Source organism: Nerophis ophidion, linkage group LG08 (assembly GCF_033978795.1).
Source record: "Nerophis ophidion isolate RoL-2023_Sa linkage group LG08, RoL_Noph_v1.0, whole genome shotgun sequence".
In the NCBI taxonomy this organism is placed as follows: Eukaryota; Metazoa; Chordata; class Actinopteri; order Syngnathiformes; family Syngnathidae; genus Nerophis; species Nerophis ophidion.
The window spans coordinates 15,626,570-15,638,328 of NC_084618.1; the positions used below are offsets into that span (position 1 = coordinate 15,626,570).

At 42.0% G+C, this 11,759-nt stretch overlaps 3 protein-coding genes across 5 annotated transcripts in view; 1 reads left to right on the plus strand and 2 right to left on the minus strand.

The window, feature by feature from the left end:
* Positions 1 to 11,759, plus strand: part of LOC133557403 (uncharacterized) — a 133,028-nt gene that overhangs the window by 32,899 nt on the left and 88,370 nt on the right. The gene's annotated exons all lie outside the window — the stretch shown is intronic.
* LOC133557404 (histidine-rich protein PFHRP-III-like) lies at positions 4,207 to 10,778 on the minus strand. Of its 3 annotated transcripts, none has more exons than XM_061907832.1 (2): positions 9,690 to 10,778; positions 4,207 to 9,521 (listed from the first exon to the last, which is right to left on the minus strand). In XM_061907832.1, the coding sequence occupies exon 2, from the start codon at positions 6,831 to 6,833 to the stop codon at positions 5,739 to 5,741; it is 1,095 nt and encodes a 364-aa protein (XP_061763816.1). In that variant the 5' UTR covers positions 6,834 to 9,521; positions 9,690 to 10,778; the 3' UTR covers positions 4,207 to 5,738. The 3 variants fall into 3 exon arrangements, with proteins under 3 accessions (XP_061763816.1, XP_061763815.1, XP_061763817.1); XM_061907831.1 differs by having other exon boundaries at positions 4,207 to 8,397; positions 8,492 to 10,778; XM_061907833.1 differs by having other exon boundaries at positions 4,207 to 6,606; positions 6,682 to 10,778.
* zswim6 (zinc finger, SWIM-type containing 6) overlaps positions 10,801 to 11,759 on the minus strand; it is a 74,553-nt gene continuing 73,594 nt past the window's right edge. Inside the window, exon 13 of the mRNA XM_061907825.1 lies at positions 10,801 to 11,759. This exon is cut by the window's right edge and continues 41 nt beyond it. Within this exon, the coding sequence (XP_061763809.1) occupies positions 10,938 to 11,759 (822 nt within the window). The 3' untranslated portion in view covers positions 10,801 to 10,937.

Sequence of the window (11,759 nt, forward strand, 5' to 3'; positions counted from 1 at the left end):
ACCCCTAACAACGGCAGAGCGCTCCTGTCATTTAAAGGATCTATGACTAGAATTTTTGCAGGAGTTATTTAAACAGCAGTTTGCTCATGTTGTATAGAGGGTCTTTAACTAAAATGTTTGCTGCAGATTCCTAAGAACGGCAGAGCGCTCCTGTCTTATAAAGGATCTTTGATTAGATTTTTTGCCAAAGGCCCTTAGAGCAGCTGAGCGCTCCTGTCATGTAAAGGATCTTTGACAATTTTTTTATTTTACAGTAGGTCCTCAAACAGCAGTTTGGCAATGTAGTATAGAGGATCTTTGACTAAATTTTTTGCCGCTGACCCCTAACAACGGCAGAGCAGTCCTGTCACTTAAAGGATCTATGACTAGAATTTTTGCAGGAGTTATTTAAACAGCAGTTTGCTCATGTTGTATAGAGGGTCTTTGACTAAAATGTTTGCCGCAGATTCCTAAGAACGGCAGAGCGCTCCTGTTATATAGAGGAACTTTGACTAGAATTTTTGCCGGAGCTCCTTAAACAGCAGAGCGCTGCTGTCATATAAAGGATCTTTGACTAGAATTTTTGCCGGAGCTCCTTAAACAGCAGAGCGCTGCTGTCATATAAAGGATCTTTGACTAGAATTTCTGCAGGAGTTCCTTAAACAGCAGTTTGCTCATGTTTTATAGAGGGTCTTTAACTAAAATGTTTGCCGCTGATCCCTAAGAACGGCAGAGTGCTCCTGTCATATAGAGGATCTTTGACTAGAATTCTTGCAGGAGCTCCTTAAACAGCAGAACACTTCTGTCATATAAAGGATCTTTGATAAGATTTTTTTTTTTTTTTACAGTAGGTCCTCAAACAGCAGTTTGCTAATGTTGTATAGAGGATCTTTGACTAAATTTTTTGCCGCTGACCCCTAAGAACGTCAGAGCGCTCCTGTCATATAAAGGATCTTTGACTAGAATTTTTGCAGTAGCTCCTTAAACAGCAGAGCACTCCTGTCATATAAAGGATCTTTGACTAGAATTTCTGCAGGAGTTCCTTAAACAGCAGTTTGCTCATGTTTTATAGAGGGTCTTTAACTAAAATATGTGCCGCAGATTCTTAAGAACGGCAGAGTGCTCCTGTCATATAGAGGATCTTTGACTAGAATTTTTGAAAGAGCTCCTTAAACAGCAGAGCGCTCCTGTCATAAAGGATCTTTGATAAGATTTTTTTTTTTTTTTTACAGTAGGTCCTCAAACAGCAGTTTGCTAATGTTGTATAGAGGATCTTTGACTAATTTTTTTGCCGCTGACCTCTAAGAACGTCAGAGCGCTCCTGTCATTTAAAGGATCTTTGACTAGAATTTCTGCAGGAGTTCCTTAAACAGCAGTTTGCTCATGTTTTATTCAGGTTCTTTAACTAAAATGTTTGGCGCTGATCCCTAAGAACGGCAGAGTGCTCCTGTCATATAGAGGATCTTTGACTAGAATTTTTGCAGCAGCTCCTTAAACAGCAGAGCACTCCTGTCATATAAAGGATCTTTGACTAGAATTTCTGCAGGAGTTCCTTAAACAGCAGTTTGCTCATGTTTTATTCAGGGTCTTTAACTAAAATGTTTGCCGGAGATTCTTAAGAACGACAGAGTGCTCCTGTCATATAGAGGATCTTTGACTAGAATTTTTGCAAGAGCTCCTTAAACAGCAGAGCGCTCCTGTCATATAAAGGATCTTTGATTAGATTTTTTTTTACAGTAGGTCCTCAAACAGCAGTTTGCTAATGTTGTATAGAGGATCTTTGACTAAATTTTTTGCCCCTGACCCCTAAGAACGTCAGAGCGCTCCTGTCATATAAAGGATCTTTGACTAGAATTTCTGCAGGAGTTCCATAAACAGCAGTTTGCTCATGTTGTATGGAGGATCTTTAACTAAAATGTTTGCCGCAGATCCTTAAGAACGGCAGAGTGCTCCTGTCATATAGAGGATCTTTGACTAGAATTTTTGCAGGAGCTCCTTAAACAGCAGAGCACTTCTGTCATATAAAGGATCTTTGATAAGATTTTTTTTTTTTTACAGTAGGTCCTCAAACAGCAGTTTGCTAATGTTGTATAGAGGATCTTTGACTAAATTTTTTGCCGCTGACCCCTAAGAACGTCAGAGCGCTCCTGTCATATAAAGGATCTTTTACTAGAATTTCTGCAGGAGTTCCTTAAACAGCAGTTTGCTCATGTTGTATAGAGGGTCTTTAACTAAGATGTTTGCCGCAGATCCCTAAGAACGGCAGAGTGTTCCTGTCATATAGAGGATCTTTGACTAGAATTTTTGCAGGAGCTCCTTAAACAGCAGAGCGCTCCTGTCATATAAAGGATCTTTGACTAGAATTTCTGCAGGAGTTCCTTAAACAGCAGTTTGCTCATGTTTTATTCAGGGTCTTTAACTAAAATGTTTGCCGCAGATTCTTAAGAACGGCAGAGTGCTCCTGTCATATAGAGGATCTTTGACTAGAATTTTTGCAGGAGCTCCTTAAACAGCAGAGCAGTTCTGTTATTTAAAGGATCTTTGATTAGATGTTTTTTTATTTTTTTTTTACAGTAGGTCCTCAAACAGCAGTTTGCTAATGTTGTATAGAGGATCTTTGACTAAATTTTTTGCCGCTGACCCCTAAGAACGTCAGAGCGCTCCTGTCATATAAAGGATCTTTGACTAGAATTTCTGCAGGAGTTCCTTAAACAGCAGTTTGCTCATGTTGTATAGAGGGTCTTTAAATAAAATGTTTGCCGCAGATTCCTAAGAACGGCAGAGCGCTCCTGTCATATAGAGGATCTTTGACTAGAATTTTTGCAGGAGCGCCTTAAACAGCAGAGCGCTCCTGTCATATAAAGGATCTTTGACTAGAATTTCTGCAGGAGTTCCTTAAACAGCAGTTTGCTCATGTTGTATAGAGGGTCTTTAACTAAGATGTTTGCCGCAGATTCCTACGAACGGCAGAGCGCTCCTGTCATATAAAGTATCTTTGACTAGAATTTTTGCAGGACTTCCTTAAACAGCAGAGCGCTCCTGTCATATAAAGGATCTTTGATTAGATTTTTTTTGCCAGAGGCCCTTAAGAGCAGCTGAGCGTTCCTGTCATGTAAAGGATCTTTGATTAGATTTTTTTTTTTTTTACAGTAGGTCCTCAAACAGCAGTTTCTTAATGTTGTATGGAGGATCTTTGACTAAATTTTTTGCCGCTGACCCTTAACAACGGCAGAGCCCTCCTGTCATTTAAAGGATCTTTGACTAGAATTTTTGCAGGAGTTCCATAAACAGCAGTTTGCTCATGTTGTATAGAGGGTCTTTAACTAAAATGTTTGCCGCTGATCCCTACGAACGGCAGAGTGCTCCTGTCATATAGAGGATCTTTGACTAGAATTTTTGCAGTAGCTCATTAAACAGCAGAGCACTTCTGTCATATAAAGGATCTTTGATAAGATTTTTTTTTTTTTTTTTACAGTAGGTCCTCAAACAGCAGTTTGCTAATGTTGCATAGAGGATCTTTGACTAAATTTTTTGCCGCTGACCCCTAAGAACGTCAGAGCGCTCCTGTCATATAAAGGATCTTTTACTAGAATTTCTGCAGGAGTTTCTTAAACAGCAGTTTGCTCATGTTGTGTAGAGGGTCTTTAACTAAAATGTTTGCCGCTGATCCCTAAGAACGGCAGAGTGCTCCTGTTATATAGAGGATCTTTGACTAGAATTTTTGCAGGAGCTCCTTAAACAGCAGAGCGCTCCTGTTATATAAAGGATCTTTGATTAGATGTTTTTTTATTACAGTAGGTCTTCAAACAGCAGTTTGGTAATGTTGTATAGACGATCTTTGACTAAATTTTTTTGCCGCTGATCCCTAAGAACAGCAGAGCGCTCCTGTCTTATACAGGTTCTTTGACTAGAATTTTTTGCTTGAGCACATTCCTGCAAATAAAGGAGTTCTGCTTTTTTTTTTTTTTAATGCAAGGATCTTTGGAGTTCTCACAGTAATTGCTTGACAAGCAGTGTGCTCCTGTTGCAGAAAGGATCTTTGGTAGGTCCTTCAAATCAGCAAATCTTTTAGAGGATCTTTGATTGTAATTTTTGCAGGAGCTCCTTTATTAGCGATTTTTAATTAAGATTTTTTTTTTTTTTTTTTAAGATGTTAATTTTTGTGCATTGCTAAAAAAGTGTGACTTTGCTAACATGATGAACAAAGAAGGAGGATTGTCAAAGAAGTTTCTAGAAAGGAGTGATTTAGTTCCATAAATAAAGCGAGCAGTGTATCAAACTTCATGTCGTACAATCATCTCTTCAATAAATAACAGCTTCTAAAAAAATACAACAACAACAACAAAAAAAGGCGCTAGCGACGACACAAAAAACTGCTGACGTGATTTTTTCAAGCACGAGAAGTCCCAAAAGGTTTGGTTGTTTTAAAGCGTAAGAAGAAGAGGACAAGGCAAGAAAGAAAGGACCAAGAGACCCAAGATGAAGGTGAAAAAGTCCTCAGTCCTTCTGATATGTGCTTTCTGTTCTTCAAGTATAGACTCTTCTGGCATGGAGGAGTCCAGCAGTACATGAATATTCACACGTTCATATTTACATTCTGTCACGTCCCAGAGAGAGAGAGAGAGAGAGAGAGAGGATCCCTGAGAAGAAGAAGAAGAAGAGGTACTCGGTCGCTCCGTATGAACTCCTTCCTGCAGGACACAAAATGGCTGCCGGCTGCACAGTAGCATGGGGGTGTCCTAACTTTGTCTTAGGGCGTCAGAAAGAGAAATGCAAGAGATGGGCGTGGCTTGTTTACTTTTACACTAATATTCTCTTGGACTGATTTTTAAATCATTAACAACAACAAAATCCATTTACATCTAATATTTTTAGGATAACCGCAATGTATTTATTTGGTATAACTTTTTACTTTTTTAAATTATGAATGGAATTATAGCGAGGCGGAATAAGAATGAAGCAGGAAGTTGGATATTTAATAAAGTGTAAATGGAAGGGTGAATCTTATATTTGATTTTAAATCAATTCAAAAATGGATATCCATCCATCCATCCATTTTCTACCGCTTATTCCCTTTCGGTGTCGCTGGCGCCTATCTCAGCTACAATCGGGCGGAAGGCAGGGTACACCCTGGACAAGTCGCCACCTCATCGCAGGGCCAACACAGAAAATGGATATATTTATTTTTAAATATTACTTGTAATGTTTTTGATATTTTTTTTATTATTATTAAAAACATAAATAAATGATGAATCCAATTAGAATCAGGTTAATAAAAATCGATTACTTTCTTTCTAAAGAATTAATCGGTCTGCAGAAGCAGGAAGTTGTCAATTAATTATCAATTAATCATTCTCAAAAATCTTTTTTTTTTCCAAATGATACAAGCAATTTAAAAAAAATTTTTTTTTTTTTTTTTTTTTTACTTTTATTTTATAGTTTTTCTAAATGAATCCATTCAGAATCAGGTTAATAAAAAACAATTTGTGTCTTTCTAAAGAATTAATCAGTCTGCAGTAGCAGGAAGTTGTCAATTAATCATTTTCAAAAAGCGATTTTTATTTTTTTTCCCAATGTAATGTACGTATCTGGTCTGACATTTTTTTTCTACTTTTATTTGAATTATTTATTTAATAATTGATTTAAAATCAGTATAAGAATGGTGATCCAGATAAGAAAAGCTTGTTTTGTGCGGCTGATAAACAAAAAAATCTGTTTTTTAAGTGGATTTTTTAATTGATAGTTTAATTTATTTTTTTTTAGTCGAAAGCAGCAATGTATTTGTTGAAGTATGATGTGTTGAGGCGTGATGTGTTGAGGCGTGATGTGTTGAGGCGTGATGTATTGAAGTGTGATGTGTTGAGGCGTGATGTGTTGAGGCTTGATGTGTTGAAGCGTGATGTGTTGAGGCGTGATGTGTTGAAGTGTGATGTGTAGAGGCGTGATGTGTTGAAGTGTGATGTGTTGAGGCGTGATGTGTTGAAGTGTGATGTGTTGAGGCGTGATGTGTTGAAGTGTGATGTGTTGAGGCGTGATGTGTTGAAGTGTGATGTGTTGAGGCGTGATGTGTTGAAGTGTGATGTGTTGAGGCGTGATGTGTTGAAGTGTGATGTGTTGAGGCGTGATGTGTTGAGGCATGATGTGTTGAAGCGTGATGTGTTGAAGCGTGATGTGTTGAAGTGTGATGTGTTGAGGCGTGATGTGTTGAGGCGTGATGTGTTGAGGTGTGATGTGTTGAGGCGTGATGTGTTGAGGCGTGATGTGTTGAGGTGTGATGTGTTGAGGCGTGATGTGTTGAGGCTTGATGTGTTGAAGTATGATGTGTTGAGGTGTGATGTGTTGAGGCATGATGTGTTGAGGCTTGATGTGTTGAAGTGTGATGTGGAGGCGGGATGTGTTGAGGCTTGATGTGTTGAAGTGTGATGTGTTGAGGCGTGATGTGTTGAGGCGTGATGTGTTGAGGTGTGATGTGTTGAAGTGTGATGTGTTGAGGCGTGATGTGTTGAGGTGTGATGTGTTGAAGTGTGATGTGTTGAGGCTTGATGTGTTGAAGTGTGATGTGTTGAGGCGTGATGTGTTGAGGCGTGATGTGTTGAGGCGTGATGTGTTGAAGTGTGATGTGTTGAAGTGTGATGTGTTGAGGCGTGATGTGTTGAGGCGTGATGTGTTGAAGTGTGATGTGTTGAAGTGTGATGTGTTGAGGCGTGATGTGTTGAGGCGTGATGTGTTGAGGCGTGATGTTGACGGAATGTTTGCGGAACATTTAGCGCAAATGAAGAGACGTTTTTTGTGTTTGTTGGTGAAGACTGAGGGGAAGATTTAGTGAAGGTGTGTTTCACCCTGACTGTGCACATCTTACTTCACTCACTCACAATTCATCAACTCATCATCCCCGGCACTTCTACTAGCTGACCACGTGTGTGTGTGTGTGTGTGTGTGTGTCCACTTTGATAGTAGGCAGGTGAAAAAGGTGTTAAGTGGCCCTCCATCTTCTCTGAGCACGCTCACTCCGACTTAGTTGGTGCTGACACTTGGTCATGTGACCACTTGACTTGGTCATGTGACCACTTGACTTGGTCATGTGACTCCAATATTCTCTTTGCTGCAGAAAGACTTTTACTTTCTCAACATTTTTTCATCCATCAAAAAGCTTCTAAATTATACTCACTCACTCATCACTCACTGTTCTTACTCACTCCTCAACTCATTCACTCACGCCTCTAACTCAATCTTCACTCAACTCACTCTTCATTCATTCACTCACTCAACTCATTGACTCACTCTTCTCACTTACTCTTCAACTCATTCACTCACTCACTCACTCTTGTTAATCTCTCACTCATCACTCCTCAAGTCACTCACTCACTCCTCATCTCACTCACTCACTCGCTCACTCTTCTTACTCAATCTTTCACTCATCATTCCTAAACTCACTCTTCTCACTCACTCCTCAACTCATTCACTCACTCATCAATCTTTCACTTATCACTCCTCAACTCACTCTTCACTCACTCCTCTCATTCACTCTTCTTACTCAATCTTTCACTTATCACTCAATTAATTCTTCACTCACTCAACTCACTTTTGACTCAGTCCCTCACTTCAACCACTCACTCAGTCGCCTTCCGCAATCTTTCATTTGCTCATTCACTCGGCCGCTTTTCTTACTCATTCTCGCTCTTCTTAATCTTTCACTCTCACTCTTTGCACTCACTCACCTGCTTTTCTTACTCACTATTCTTGCTCAATCCTTCATTCACTCACTCTTCCTACTTGCTCTCACTCACCCCTCAACTCACTCTTCTTACTCTTTCACTCACTCACTCCTCTTACTCACCGTTTTCACTCACTCAACTCACTTTTGACTCAGTCACTCTTTTCACTCGCTCACCAACTCACTCTTTCACCTCAATATTTTCACTCACTCTTTCAATCTCGCTCACCCTTGCTCAATCCTTCATTCACTCACCTCACTCACTCTTCCTACTTGCTCTCACTCACCCCTCAACTCACTCTTCTTACTCTTTCACTCACTCATTCCTCTTACTCACCGTTTTCACTCACTCAACTCGCTTTTGACTCAGTCACTCTTTCAATCTCGCTCACCCTTGCTCCATCCTTCATTCACTCATCTCACTCACTCTTCTTAGTTGCTCTCACTCAATCACCCCCTTCTCGTCTCACTCTTTCAACCCAATCTTTCACTCACTCATCTCACTCAGCTCAGTCACTCACCTCAATATTTCCACTCACTCAGTCACAGCAGTCGCCACTCTTTCACGTTCCTCCATTCACTCACTTTTCTCACTATTTTACTCTCTCACTTTTCTCACTCGCTTACTCACTCTTTCACTCACTTTTTAAAGTCTTTCACTTTATTCACTTTTCTCACTCACTCACTTTCTTCCATTTACTCTCCTTTCTCACTCACTCACTCACTCACTCACGTTCTTCCATTCACTCACTTTTCTCACTCACTCACTCTTTCACTCACGTTCTTCCATTCACTCACTTTTCTCACTCACTCACGTTCTTCCATTCACTCACTTTTCTCACTATTTTACTCTCTCACTTTTCTCCCTCGATTACTCACTCTTTCACTCACTTTTTAATGTCTTTCACTCTCTTCACTTTTCTCACTCACTCACTTTCTTCCATTCACTCTCCTTTCTCACTCACTCACTCACTTTTCTCACTCACTCATTCTTTCACTCACGTTCTTCCATTCACTCACTTTTCTCACTATTTTACTCTCTCACTTTTCTCACTTTTTCACTCACTTTTTAATGTCTTTCACTTTCTTCTCTTTTCTCACTCACTCACTTTCTTCCATTCACTCTCCTTTCTCACTCACGTTCTTCCATTCACTCTCCTTTCTCACTCACTCACTCTTTCACTCACGTTCTTCCATTCACTCACTTTTCTCACTATTGTACTCTCTCACTTTTCACACTCTTTCACTGACTTTTTAATGTCTTTCACTTTCTTCACTTTTCTCACTCACTCACTTTCTTCCATTCACTCTCCTTTCTCACTCACTCACGTTCTTCCATTCACTCACTTTTCTCACTATTTTACTCTCTCACTTTTCTCCCTCGATTACTCACTCTTTCACTCACTTTTTAATGTCTTTCACTTTCTTCACTTTTCTCACTCACTCACTTTCTTCCATTCACTCTCCTTTCTCACTCACTCACTCACTCACTTTTCTCACTCACTCATTCTTTCACTCACATTCTTCCATTCACTCACTTTTCTCACTATTTTACTCTCACTTTTCTCACTTTTTCACTCACTTTTTAATGTCTTTCACTTTCTTCTCTTTTCTCACTCACTCACTTTCTTCCATTCACTCTCCTTTCTCACTCACGTTCTTCCATTCACTCTCCTTTCTCACTCACTCACTCTTTCACTCACGTTCTTCCATTCACTCACTTTTCTCACTATTGTACTCTCTCACTTTTCTCACTCTTTCACTGACTTTTTAATGTCTTTCACTTTCTTCACTTTTCTCACTCACTCACTTTCTTCCATTCACTCTCCTTTCTCACTCACTCACTCACTCACGTTCTTCCATTCACTCACTTTTCTCACTCACTCACTCTTTCACTCACGTTCTTCCATTCACTCACTTTTCTCACTATTTTACTCTCACTTTTCTCACTCGCTTACCCTTTCACTCACTTTTTAATGTCTTTCACTTTCTTCACTTTTCTCACTCACTCACTTTCTTCCATTCACTCTCCTTTCTCACTCACTCACTCACGTTCTTCCATTCACTCACTTTTCTCACTCTCTCACTCACGTTCTTCCATTCACTCACTTTTCTCCCTCGCTTACTCACTCTTTCACTCACTTTTTAATGTCTTTCACTTTCTTCACTTTTCTCACTCAATCACTTTCTTCCATTCACTTTCCTTTCTCACTCACTCACTCACGTTCTTCCATTCACTCACTTTTCTCACTTACTCACTCTTTCACTCACTTTTCTCACTCTTTCACTCACTTTTTAATGTCTTTCACTTTCTTCACTTTTCTCACTCACTCACTTTCTTCCAGTCACTCTCCTTTCTCACTCACTCACTCACTCACTCACGTTCTTCCATTCACTCACTTTTCTCTCACTCACTCTTTCACTCACGTTTTTCCATTCACTCACTTTTCTCACTATTTTACTCTCTCACTTTTCTCACTCGCTTACTCACTCTTTCACTCACTTTTTAATGTCTTTCACTTTCTTCACTTTTCTCACTCACTCACTTTCTTCCATTCACTCTCCTTTCTCACTCACTCACTCACGTTCTTCCATTCACTCACTTTTCTCACTGACTCACTCTTTCACTCACGTTCTTCCATTCACTCACTTTTCTCACTATTTTACTCCCTCACTTTTCTCACTCGCTTACTCACTCTTTCACTCACTTTTTAATGTCTTTCACTTTTCTCACTCACTCACTTTCTTCCATTCACTCTCCTTTCTCACTCACTCACGTTCTTCCATTCAGTCTCCTTTCTCACTCACTCTCTTTCCCTCACTTTTTAATGTCTTTCACTTTCTTCACTTTTCTCACTCACTCACTTTCTTCCATTCACCCTCCTTTCTCACTCACTCACTCACTCACGTTCTTCCATTCAGTCTCCTTTCTCACTCACTCACTCTTTCACTCACGTTCTTCCATTCACTCACTTTTCTCACTCGCTCACTCACATTTTTCACTCTTTAGCTCACTCACTCGCTTACTCGTTCACTCACTTTTTTCATTCTTTCACTTCCTTCCATTCACTCACTTTTCTCACTCAGTCACAGCGCTGGTCATCTTTGGCGTTGTGCAGTGTGGACGCACCAGAGAAGGCCAAGGCGGGGCCAGGAGGGTGGAGGCGGGGCCGGGAGGGTGGAGGCGGGGCCGGGAGGGTGGAGGCGGGGCCGGAAGTGAGCGAGTCAGCCGGAAGTGAGCGAGTCAGCCGAAGCGCTCCCTGACGAGCATCATGAGCTTCTTCTTGCCCTTGTAGATCTGCTTGAGGTTGTCGATGAACTGCGAGAACTGGGCGTGTCCGTCGGGCGCCATCAGGAAAGTCTCCCGCGCCTTGCCGAGGAAGTCGATGAACTCGCCGTAGTGGCGCGGGCTGATGTGCGTGAGGCGCGAGTGCGTGGTGTTGATGTAGGCGCCCACGGTGGCGTCCAGCAGCTGCCGCAGCGGCGCCTTCTCCAGCGCCATCGCCTTGTGGGCGGAGTTCCTGCGGGCGTGCGGGGCGGCCGCGGGCGCGCTCAGCGTGCAGCGGCGCAGGATGTCGGAGAGCACGGTGGCGCACTTGACGCTCTTCACCACCAGGGGGATGACGGCGGCCAGCTCGCTCTTGCCCAGCGAGTGGCTGAGGGCGCACGCCCACAGCACGTCGTTGATGGCGGGGTGCGTGTCCTGGTTGTAGCTGAGGTTGAGGTGCGCCATGGCGGAGGTGGCCAGCTTGTAGGCGCGCAGCGGGTAGCCGCGGTGCTCCATGTAGCGAGCCACGGTGAACAGCTGCGTGTAGTTCATGCCGGCGGCGGCGGCGTCCAGCACGATCTGGTAGGCCGTCTCGAAGGCCACCTGGTCCTTCTCGCACAGCGTGAGCGCCGCCAGGGCGCAGTTCTGCGGGTCCTTCATGGCGCACTGCAGCGCCAGCGTGCGCGCAGACTTGGCCAACTTGTCCTGCTGGTGCGAGTCCAGGTGCAGCCGCAGCACGGTGGCGCTGGACATCACGCTGCTCGCCACCACGCTGGTGGCCTCCGTGGGCGTGAACAG